Source organism: Onychostoma macrolepis, chromosome 02 (genome assembly GCF_012432095.1).
Source record: "Onychostoma macrolepis isolate SWU-2019 chromosome 02, ASM1243209v1, whole genome shotgun sequence".
NCBI lineage: Eukaryota > Metazoa > Chordata > Actinopteri > Cypriniformes > Cyprinidae > Onychostoma > Onychostoma macrolepis.
The window spans coordinates 23,588,859-23,601,194 of NC_081156.1; the positions used below are offsets into that span (position 1 = coordinate 23,588,859).

Below are 12,336 nucleotides of genomic sequence, written 5' to 3' on the forward strand. Positions count from 1 at the left end.
CATGTTAAACTTTCTTTGCTGAGATTCAGCTCATGTGTCTTTGTATGTGGTTTGACTTTATTTTTCTCACAGTGGATCTCAGAGCACAGCTACTGTATTTTCAAATGTAATATTGAGCACCGATTGCCCTCTTCTGGTTAACTACAAGTATTGCGTAAGTGGCGTCTCAATTTTAATGTATTAAAAAAAACTACACTATTTTCGTTTTTGTTCCTCTGTTCCTTAGTGCATTGCTCTTTCAATAGTTTTATCATAAGCTCGAAACTATAATGAAAATATGAAGGATATTTAAATTCTATTAAGATCATTTAAATTCTGTTCTATCTAGAGTTATGTAGCTATACTATTTTAATATAATATAAATGTATAATATCATTACATAATATGTATCCCTGTGTGAATGTATGGTTACACTGCCATACTGTGGCATACCTGCACTTTATATTACAGTTACGGCTTTTTCTTAATGTCTTTTCTCTGTGTGTTTCTCTCTTGTCTCTCATAGTAACAGGTTTTTGTAGAGAGCTGATGTGTTTCCTGTCACTGTGGGCGCCAGAGCACAGTAGTACAGAGCAGAGTCTGATACAGCAGCAGAGGAGATCTCCAGATAGACATGGATTTGTTCCTTTTTTTCAGCTTTAACAGAGAATCTTGGATCAACATCAGACTCTTTAGCGTCTTTTGCATTGCTGTAGGTGAGTACAAGAAATTCAGGTTGTGATCTTCCATACTGACGGTACCAGTGGAGAGTATCAGTAGTTGAAGAGGAATAAATACAGGACAATGTAATATTTGAACCTTCCATCTCTAAAATGTCTGTTTTGTTTGGTTTGATGACATTTCCAAAGACAGCAGCTGAAAAATAAAAAGTACACAAAAGCTTTTATAGTGAATTTTCTTTGTTTGTTTAAGTAAAAGTCATTCTTGCCAAGGGAAAATAAATAATTAAACACACCTGCTGAGGCACAGAACAGCATAACTAAATGAAGATCCATTGTACAAGTGTTCACTCTGAGAAGAGTCAGACTGAATAGTTTCCACCACAGTCTCTGTCAGACATTACATCATGTCAGATCTGTGAACAGTCCCTCCTCTCTGAGCCATTTTATTCACCCTGGGTAAAAGAGCCAATTACACTCATTAATGTAACTTACCCTGTAAGTCCTGAAATAAAAATTACCTGCTGTTAGATACATCTCATATTTTTTACCCCATTTCCCATTGCATTTGATGAATCTGAACACTTTTTGATATTATAAAAATACACATTTGTTCTGAATATTAGTTGCATTAAATTTTTTATTATTTTTTTTTTACCCCAATATGATGTCTAACCTATACCATACTGTTTTTAAATAATAAAACATGGTACAGCCTTGGTCAAAAATCTGAATTTAAAGACTGGCTCCATTTCATGAGTTTGGATTTTAACCACAGAATTTTGAATTTAAGAGAAAATTATAAAATTCAAGGTAATCTATTATTTTTCTTAGGAATATTAAATCTATTTTCACGTGTGGGTGATACTTTCTTAGACTTTATCTGAGAACGCTTTTCAAGTCACAAGAGGTTTTGAAGAGCGCATAACAAAGCTGATTCTGACTGACTGAGCAGCACGCACGAGCAAATGAAGTTCTAAATGTAAGTTTTGGGGGGCCTGATCATTCTGTCCAATCAGTCATCACACATAGATGTCTGTTTACCATTGAATGCCGTTTACTGTGAATCCTGGTCAGAGTCCCTAACAGAGTGAGATTTCAGCACCACATCAGCAGATCATACTGATCTCCCTATACTGCATAATGACAATTATATCTGTCTTATAGGGTAGACAAATCTTTTGTGCCCATAAATTCAAAATTAATTTTCTGCCTGTATTTGTACTGGTTTCCATATTAATTCCACATTATAATTAATTAAGGTGCTTTAAGACTATTTTTGCAAAAAAGGAGCTATGTAGAACATGATGTCTTAATGTTTCTTTGAAATTTTATAACAGGCCTAAATGCAGGTGTTACTATGTTTTTATTACAGGGCTGGATTATGGTTGTGATTGTGGTTTTACTAGATAAGTTCAAAGTGAAAAGAGCTTCAGGTTTTTGTACGACATGTCTCATGTTTTGTATCACTGGGCTGCTACTCTTAGAGCACAATAATAGAGAGCTGAATCTGACAGACGTGCATCAGTAATAGTGAGTTCAGTGGATGTACGTGATGCAGTCGACTGAAACCGAGGATCAGAGGTGTGTGCATCACTTGCAGACCGTACGTTTTTGTTTAATAGATATTGTGGTTCTCCATTATGATACTGTCTGTACCAGTAAAGATAAGTATAATCGCTACTTGTACTACATGAGCAACTCAGCTTGACCATTTCTGTTTCTTTAGAGGTTTTTTCTGTCCCTTTATCTGGCTGAATACTGTCTCCAGCCACCAAACCTGTCAACAGTAAGCACAAATAAACTGATTTTTGAATTGTGAAAGCAAGGTTGACAAAATACTATTGTAATTATGTAGCAATGTACCTGTTCCCACAGTGAGAATCAGTATAAAGCATCTGTCCATGTTCAATCAGATCAGTTCAGTTCTCTGTTGAGTCTCTCAGTGCTCTGAGCTGTAAGTCACTGCAGATCAGTCACAAACACACACAGGAACGTCCTCCTCTCTGAACTTCCTGCTAATTTTCACTTTCATCCATATGCTGTATTGTATATTGTGTATTGTGACTGTTCAAAAGTACCAGAATAAAAATATTTTTCATATATTACTGATCTTCGTTCAGTTTTAGTCACATGTTTGTCTGGTTGATCAACCATATCCTCTGATCTGCGCTCTGTATCTGTAAAGGTTGAAATGTAAAATGTTAAATGTAGAATGATGTAAACAATTGAAAATGCAGTTATATTAAGTCCATACCAAGAATGAATAGTGTGAAAAGAAGCAGTGTGACATGTTGAATGCTCTTTAAAGATAAATCAGTGGTTGGAAGCTTTTAGTATAATAATGATGATCCAAAAATAAATAAATAACCAACCTACTGTATTCTCAAAGGTAATATTAAGTACCTACTGCCATCTACTGGTTAACTGCAAGAATTGCATAAACAAAACAGCTAAATTTCACAAATTAACAGATTAAAAATAATTTGACTCATTTTAGAATACATGATTTGATCCTTTTTGCATTAGATTACTTAAATATTTGTATGCTAGCTTCTTTTTGACATTTTCTTTCTCTCTTGTCTCGTCTCTCATAGTAACAGGTTTTTGTAGAGAGCTGATGTGTTTCCTGTCACTGTGGGCTGCAGAGCACAGTAGTACAGAGCAGAGTCTGATACAGCAGCAGAGGAGATCTCCAGAATCACATTTTCCCTTTGTGGAACTTTAACAGTGAATCTTGGATCTACATCAGACACCTTAGCTTCCGTTGCACTACCGAAGGTGAGTACAAGAAATTCAGGATTTGATCTTCCATACTGACGGTACCAGTAGAGATAATCTGAACCTCCAGATGCAGAAAAACTACAGGATAATGTAACACTTGAACCCTCATCAGCGAAAACATCTGTTTTGTTTGGTTTAATGGCATTTCCGAGGACAGCAGCTGAAAAAGAAGAGGGACATTTATGAACATTTTATTTTTAGTCTCTGACAGTCTGTAAGTTTAGCACAATATTAACTCATTTTATCTTGTATATCGCTAAAGATATAAATTACAAGTGTTTTGAAAGAAAATCAATAAAAATATCCAGTGTTTTATAGGGGTTTTAAAGCTGTTGCTAAATGATCTGAAGTAATCATAAATGACGCACCTGATGCCATAATGAAAAGCAGCAGCATGTATTTGTTCATGGTGAATATGATCAGATCAGTTGTGTGTTAATGCTCTCTGTGCTCTGACTGTGTTACTGATGCTTTCTGCTCTTCAGTTATCAAGACATTCAGGAACCTCCTGATCTCTGTGAGTGTGAAACCAGTGCAAGCTTTGAACCTTCATTTATAGTGTGTTTAATGGTATGAGAAAAAAAGAAAAAATCCTTATGGCTGTGCTTTTCAGTCTCTTTTTTTATTATATTAAAATGTTATATAAATATTCTGAATTCTGTTGTTCATTGCTGCAGTTCCTAGTGAATGTCTGAGAACACTGCCACCTTGTGGCACATTATACCTGCACACCTACACAATCTGTTACATATGATAATAGATTGAAACTTAAACAACAGGCCATTTTATACGGGTTTACTGTAATTAATAATATTAGGATGCTTCATTTGATTTTACATTGATTTTAAATGCGTCATCTTTTTATCTGCTGTTTTATATATGTAGACTTGGATTCATCAGCATTTTATCAGTTATTTCTTTTCATTCACTTATTGTTCAACTTATTTCTTGCATCTGCAGATTCTCTTTTAATCTTTGACTCTCTATCTATTGCTTGTTCTAACTGGATTAAATAAGGAAAGGTTTTTGTACAGTGTTGATGTGTTTCCTGTCACTGTGGGCCTCAGAGCACAGTAGTACAGAGCAGAGTCTGATACAGCAGCAGAGGAGATCTCCAGATCCACATGGATTTTTTCCATTTTTGTTACTTTAACAGAAAATCTTGAATCTACTCCAGATACCTCAGGCACTTTTGCAGTACTGTATGTGGCTACAAGAAACTCAGGTTTTGATCTTCCATACTGACGGTACCAGAAGAGATAATCTGTACCCCCAGAGGAGGAATAACTGCAGGACAGTGTAGCTTTTTGACCCTCATCAGCACCAACATCTGTTGTATCTGGACTGATAGTATTTCCAAAGACAACAGCTGAAACAAGAGAAATGGGTAGCATTTTAGAGAGATTTTATGCAATCAGTCACATAAATCAATCATTCACTTAATAGAAATACACACCTGCTGAGGCACAGAACAGAATAACTGAATGAAGATCCATTGTACAAGTGTTCACTCTGAGAAGAGTCTCTGTCTTCTCAGTCTCTTCTCAGTCTGTCAGACACATTAGATCATGTCAGATCTGTGAACACCGAGTCCCTCCTCCCTGAGCCACATCACATGACTACATTTAACACACAGGTACCAAATGAAAGGGCTTATTAAGGTCTTATGTTGTTTACTCTGTGCTATTAATGTGTTTTAAGTGGGACTTTGAAATATATATTTTTAGGAAATTCTGTATATGCTGAACAATTTGTTTTGCCTGAAAAATATTTTTTAGAAAAATTACCTTTCGGTTTCCTCTGCATTTAATAAAATAAATACTAAATTTGTAAAGAAATGTTAATTTTCTCTCTGGTTATTTAATTTTACATTCCCAACATGATATTAGATATAGATATAGTGGGTTTTCTGTCTTAAATCAAATTAAATCAAGCAGCTTTGGACACAATTAAAAATGTAAAAACTGGCTTCCTTGATTTTGACACACACCTTACAGGTGCATCCTAGATACATCATCAGTGATGTATCCTGGGGTCATCGGGTGTTTTGGGTCTTTCATCATCATACACCCTCGGCCAGGTGACCCAGTCAGGGGTGATCAGTCCTAGACTTGTGTCTAGGGAGCTTGTATGGTCCAATATTTATTCTTGTGCAGCCCACTGATTCCCAAGAGCTTGAGGGCCCTGCAGAGCGACTGGCCAGCAAACCCTCAGCCACCAACCTCAATGGGGAGGCAGCGTGTCTTGCATCCCCTGCTATAGAATTCACCTGCCAATTCCTCGTACTTGGCCCTTTTCCGTTCAAACGCCTCTTCCATCCGGTCTTCCCAGGGAACAATCAATTCCAGTAGAACCACTTGACTTGATGATACTGAAAATAGGACCATGTCAGGTCTATGCGTGGTCATGGTGATGGTTTCTGTGAATTTGAGCTGCCTTCCCAGGTCAACCTTTAGCTGCCAGTCCCGAGCTGTTGCCAGAAGTCCCGCCGCTGAGTTCCTGCTCTGTGGTGGTTTCTCTCCAGCCTTAACAAATGCAATGGAGCGCTGTGCTGGCTGCTGGTGCTTGCTGAGAGGGATCCCTGTGCTGGTTCCAGTGATAACCCTTAGCACCTGGTCGTGGTGCCACCGATAACGTCCCTCTCCCAGGGCCTTAGGGCAGCAGCTTAATATGTGCTCCAAGGATCCTCTTTTTTTGGAATAGGAGGCATGGGGTGTCGGAGGCATAGGTGTTGGCAAGGTCAAGCCACAGCGCCAGATCGCCGTCACCTGCTCGAGCCTCCCGGGTGAACTGGGTGATAACTCCTGTGTGGTCAGTTTACTCATTCTGCAGGAGGAACTCCATCATATATTGGGCGACAATACTTTGAATTAAATTGATCACACCTCACCAGCAGCTGAACTGGAATTTGAATCGGAATATGAAGAAGTGGAATGACAGTCCATATAGTGAAAGTTAATTTATTCATTTTGAAAATGAATTTAAAATGGTTTTACGTTTAAGTGATTAAGAGTAAGCTGTTCTGTTTCTGCTCAAGAGTGGAGATTACGTGGCCATATAAAATGGTTTAACATGTGGATCTAACATCTGGACACACTCTAAATCAGTGGTTTTCAAACCTGTCCTGTAAGCACCCCTGTCCTGCACATTTTGTATGTCTCCCTTGTCAGAAACACCCAGTTCAGGTCTTGCAGTCTCTACTAATGAGCTGATGAGTTGAATCAGGTGTGTCTGATAAGGGAGACATACAAAATGTGCAGGACAGGGGTGCTTACAGGACAGGTTTGAAAATCACTGATTTAGAGTGTGTCCAGATGTTAGTTCCACATGTTAAACCATTTTATATGGCCATGTAATCTCCACTCTTCAGCTTGTAGTAGGACGGGTTTGAAAACCACTGCTCTAAATCATTGGTCTCAAACTCAATTCCTGGAGGGTCGTAGCTCCGCACAGTTTAGCTCCAACCAGCTCCAAATCACACCTGCTTGGAAGTTTCTAGTGATCCTGAAGACCTTGATTAGCTGGATCAGGTGTGTTTGATTAGGGTTGGAGCTAAACTATGCAGAGCTGTAGCCCTCCAGGAATTGAGTTTGAGACCAATGCTCTAAATGCTTTTTTTGTGAAGTTTCTAGTTTACAATTTATGCCTTGCAATAAAGATCTAATTCCATTTTACACAGGTGTGACCACATATTTTATTACATTCAGGGCTGGATAGAATGTGCTTTTGATTGTGGTTTTCACTAGATAAGTTCAAAGTGAAAAGAGCTTCAGGTTTTTGTACGACATGTCTCATGTTTTGTATCACTGGGCTACTACTCTTAGAGCACAATAATACAGAGCTGAATCTGACAGACGTGCATCAGTAATAGTGAGTTCAGTGGATGTGCTTGATGCAGACAACTGAAATCGATCATCAGAGGTGTCTGTATCACTCGCTGACCGTGCATTTTTGTATAATAAATACTGTGGTCCTCCATTAGAATATTGTCTGTACCAGTAAAGGCGAACAAATTGATTACTTGTACTATATGAGCAGCTCAACTTGACTTTTTCTCCTTCCTTATAAGTTTTTTCTGTCTCTTTATCTGGCTCAATGTTGTCTCCAGCCACCAAACCTGTCAACAATAAGCACATATGACAAAAATAATAATAGGAATAATAATAGTAAATTAACAAATAATAAACTAAATAATTTTGCAAACATAATGTACTTTTTTATGAAAAAGTCAATCAAACCATTTAGCATTTGGGGTTTTATGATTTTAAACTGTTCAATTTCATCAGTTGTTCAGTAAGTAATGTACCTGTTCCCAGTATGAGAATCAGTATGAAGCATCTGTCCATGTTCAGTCAGATCAGTTCAGTTCTCTGTTGAGTCTCTCAGTGCTCTGAGCTGTAAGTCACTGCAGAGTCACACTGAATCTTTTCAAACACAGTCTCTGTCAGACATAATTAGATCATGTCAGATCTGTGAACACTGAGTCCCTCCTCTCTGAACCATGTCATTCACATTTTTTTTTATCCCCAGTATGATATTTAAACAAATTCCATAGTGCTATTTTTAAATAATAAAACATGGTAGCTACAGCCTTGGGCAAAAGTCAGAGTTTAAAGACTTGCTCCATTTCATGAGTTTGAATTTTAACCACAACATTTTTCATTTGAATGAAAATCCATAAAATTGAAAGTAATTTAAAAAAGTTTAAGACATTTTAAATCAATTTTTATGTGTGAGAGATAAAGAGAAAACAGTTTAACACACACCTATGTTTACCTGAGAACACTTTTCATGTCACATAAGTGCATATGTGGCGTTCTAAGAAGTTTTGAAGAATGCATTGAAAAAAATTAGGGACAAAGCTGCTACTGACAGAGCCACATGTGCATAATCGTGTCAATCATCACACAAGTGTATATAAGCAGCCATAAATTCTGGCTCCACAGTTCATGAATGAATGACTAGGGACATGGATTAAATTATGTCTTTTAGCTCTAAATTTGTTTATTTATTATTATTATAAATATTAACACAATGAGAATGTAAGGTCCACGCACTTGGCCCAAGGAAGGTATCCAATGGTGGCCTGAAGGTTTTTTGCGTGTTCTGTCTTTTTAGCGCGCAGTTATTAAATTTAGGTTACATTCAAATCTGACTCAATTTTATTATGACCTCGAATTTACGTTGAAATGCAAATTGGTTGTTTGTCTGTTTCTAATTAGTATTCTTCTGATATTTGATTATTCTAGTTAACTCTTTACTTTATATTTACTTGTTCATTCGGGTGCTCATGTCGCTAGCAAGGATAAATCGTAATCTATAGAGTCAATAAATACAGAGTAAAACAGAATAAGATCAAATGTAACAATTTATTATCAGTCAGGTAAATATATATTATGTATTACCAATTACATAGCCAATTCATAGATATCAAGTCATATCAATACAAAACATTGAATTCTCAAAGATATGAGTAAAAGATGCATACCTGACTTTATAGAAATACATAGTGTGAAGTATAGAGACACACCACACTACGGGCTACTGGCTACAGAATCACCCCGATCCTTTTGCAACATTTCCTTAAGTAGGCTACTTCAGACCAAGACCTGAAATTTCCCCCGAAATGCAGACAGGAACTAACAATTTGAATTTGTATCGATCAAGCCGAATTAACACCTTTTGGGACAGATGGTAATTTGCATGGAATGACACATCCTCTGATCAAAATATCTCTTAACTCTCAAGATCTGTATTATCTTTTAGTCTACTTTTGTAGGATTGAGACCATTGTACGACTCGCCCTGAGATTATTCAAATGATATTAAACTTGATTGTAAATATTACTTGCATTCATGTAGAGCATTAAACTATTGACCATTCCGAGTGAACCAAGTGGAGAGAGGATGGGTAAAGGGAAGGAAGGGGGTGAAAAGGAATTGATGCATATGTGAAAGAGCATTTTCCCGCTTTTTCTCTCAGTGGGATGTAGAAGCAGATGTCTGTATGTTAATGCACTGTGTGTGTATTTTCCTTCTCAGAAGATAAAAGTGTCTGAGGTTCTGAGAATATTTTGTTATGAGAATAATTTAATGTAATAAGTCCCTGACAGAGAGTAAGATTTCAGAGACACATATCAGCAAATGATACTAATCGCCCTCTACTGGCTCCCTATAGCTACTGTATCGCATTTTTTCTGCTTTAAGAATCAAGTATCATCTTAATCCAGATCTTATTCTCACTCCTGATCTGATAGTGACTGTATATACTGTAATGCGCAAGATCACTCGAGCTACTGAGTTTGCTTGAAGAGGTTTCTTTGACTCCTCCCTCAGATTTGGCCTTCTGCCTGTATTTGTAATGTTTTCCATATTAATTTCACATTATAATTAGTGTTTTAAGATTATTTGTGCAAAAAAGGAGCCATGTAGAACATGATGTCTTAATGTTTCTTTCAAGTTATATAACAGGACTTAACACAGGTGTTACAACTTTTTTTTATTACATAGGAGGTTGGATAGATTGTGGTTGTGATTATGGTTTTACTAGATAAGTTCAAAGTGAAAAGAGCTTCAGGTTTTTGTACGACATGTTTCATGTTTTGTATCACTGGGGTGCTACTCTTAGAGCACAATAATAGAGAGCTGAATCTGACAGACGTGCATCAGAAATAGTAAGTACAGTGGATGTGCGTGATGCAGTCGACTGAAAGCGATCATCAGAGGTGTCTGTATCACTCGCTGACCGTGCATTTTTGTATAGTAAATACTGTGGTCCTCCATTAGAATACTGTCTGTACCAGTAAAGATAAACATATTCGGTACTTGTACTACATGAGCAGCTCAGTTTGACAGTTTCTCCTTCTTCAGAGGTTTTTTCTGTCTCTTTATCTGGTTCAATACTGTCTCCAGCCACCAAACCTGTGAATAATAAGCACAAATAAACTGATTTTTAAACTCTGAAAGCAATGTTGATTAAAGGCTATTGCAGACCCATTTTACAGCATTTCTTACAAAAGTAAATATTTTAAAACAAAATGTAATTATTTAAAACAATGTAATTACTGTAAATAACAATATACCTGTTCCCACAATGAGAATCAGTATGAAGCATCTGTCCATGTTCAGTCAGATCAGTTCAGTTCTCTGTTGAGTCTCTCAGTGCTCTGAGCTGTAAGTCACTGCAGATCAGTCAGAAACACACACAGGAACTTCCTCCTCTTTGAACTTCCTGCTGCTGTTCACTTTCTTCCATATGCTGTATTGTATATTGTGTTTCATTTAATTGTGTTTGATAACTCTTTTTCCCACAATTTTTAAATGACTGTTCAAAAGTACCAGAATAAAACTCACAGTTCTGAATCTCTTTCACTGATCTTTGTTCAGTCTCAGCGGGATGTTAGGTAAAGTAATATTAAGTACCTACTGCCATCTTATGGTTAACTGCAAATATTGCATAAACAAAACAGCGCAATTTCACTAATTATCAGATTTAAAATAATTTGACTCATTTTAGAATATTGCTTTGTTTCATGTTTTGATGCTTTTTGCATTATATTATTTAAATATTTGTATACTAGCTTTTTTTCTCTCTCTGTCTCTGTCTTTCTCTCTTGTCTCTCATTGTAACAGGTTTTTGTACGGTGTTGATGTGTTTCCTGTGACTGTGGGCCTCAGAGCACAGTAGTACAGAGCAGAGTCTGATATAGATGCAGAGGACATCTCCAGAATCACATTTTCCCTTTTTTCAACTTTAACAGTGAATCTTGGATCAACATCAGACCGCTGAGCTTCTTTTGCATTGCTGAAGGTGAGTACAAGAAATTCAGGTTTTGATCTTCCATACTGACGGTACCAGTGGAGATAATCATTACCTCCAGATGCAGAAAAACTACAGGACAATGTAACACTTGAACCCTCCTCAGCAAAAACATCTGTTTTGTTTGGTTTAATGACATTCCCAAAGACAGCAACTGAAAAAGAAGAGGTACATTTGTAGCTTTGTAGTGCTTTTTGTTTTGTGTGTGTGTGTGTGTGTGTGTGTGTGTGTGTGTGTGTGTTTATTTATATATAAACAAATAATCAACCAAATAAATATACATACCGGTTGAGACACAGAACAGAATAACTGAGCGAAGATCCATTGTACAAGTGTTCACTCTGAGAAGAGTCAGACTGAATCATTTCTACTGCAGTCTCTGTCAGACATAACTGCATCATGTCAGATCTAGGTCCCTCCTCTTTTGATAGCCTACTTCAAGACAAAAGAGAAGCTTTATTTTGAAGGAACAGTTTTTCTTAGTGGCCTGTGCTCATTACTGATACTGATTTTTGTAGCACGCACAGTTGCAACCCTAAACCCTTTTAAGCATTTTTACCTTTTTGAATATATATAATAAATATTGAGGTTCTCCATTGTGATATTGTCTGTACCAGTACAGACGTACATATTCACTGTATGAATCATATGAGCAGCTCAGCGTTACAGTCTCTCTTTCTGTTTTGTTGATGCTCGTCCCTTTATTTGGCTCAATTTTGTCCACAGCTGCCACACCTGCAAACATTAAGCACAATATTAACTAATTTTATCTTACTTTAAACATTGTATATCACTAAAGATATAAATTACAAGTGTTTTGAAATAAAATAGCTAATAAAATAGCTAATAGTAGCTAAATGATCTGAAGTAATCATAAATGATGCACCTGATGCCATAATGAAAAGCAGCAGCATGTATTTGTTCATGGTGAATATGATCAGATCAGTTGTGTGTTAATGCTCTCTGTGCTCTGACTGTGTTACTGATGCTTTCTGCTCTTCAGTTATCAAGACATTCAGGAACCTCCTGATCTCTGTGAGTGTGAAACCAGTGCAAGCTTTGAACCTTCATTAAT

At 36.8% G+C, this 12,336-nt stretch overlaps 4 gene segments (V, D, J or C); all 4 read right to left on the bottom strand.

Annotated features, from left to right (window-relative positions):
- Positions 1-468: 468 nt before the first annotated feature.
- LOC131529945 (T cell receptor alpha variable 12-3-like) lies at positions 469-1,208 on the bottom strand. The segment is given in 2 exon segments: positions 469-855; positions 956-1,208. Coding segments are annotated over 2 exon segments (396 nt in total).
- Positions 1,209-2,908: 1,700 nt separating this feature from the next.
- LOC131526664 (T cell receptor alpha variable 26-2-like) lies at positions 2,909-3,896 on the bottom strand. The segment is given in 2 exon segments: positions 2,909-3,603; positions 3,812-3,896. Coding segments are annotated over 2 exon segments (393 nt in total).
- Positions 3,897-4,401: 505 nt separating this feature from the next.
- On the bottom strand, positions 4,402-5,116 carry LOC131526656 (T cell receptor alpha variable 38-2/delta variable 8-like). The segment is given in 2 exon segments: positions 4,402-4,812; positions 4,900-5,116. Coding segments are annotated over 2 exon segments (426 nt in total).
- Positions 5,117-11,062: 5,946 nt separating this feature from the next.
- On the bottom strand, positions 11,063-11,991 carry LOC131528502 (T cell receptor alpha variable 26-1-like). The segment is given in 2 exon segments: positions 11,063-11,415; positions 11,547-11,991. Coding segments are annotated over 2 exon segments (393 nt in total).
- Positions 11,992-12,336: the final 345 nt, after the last annotated feature.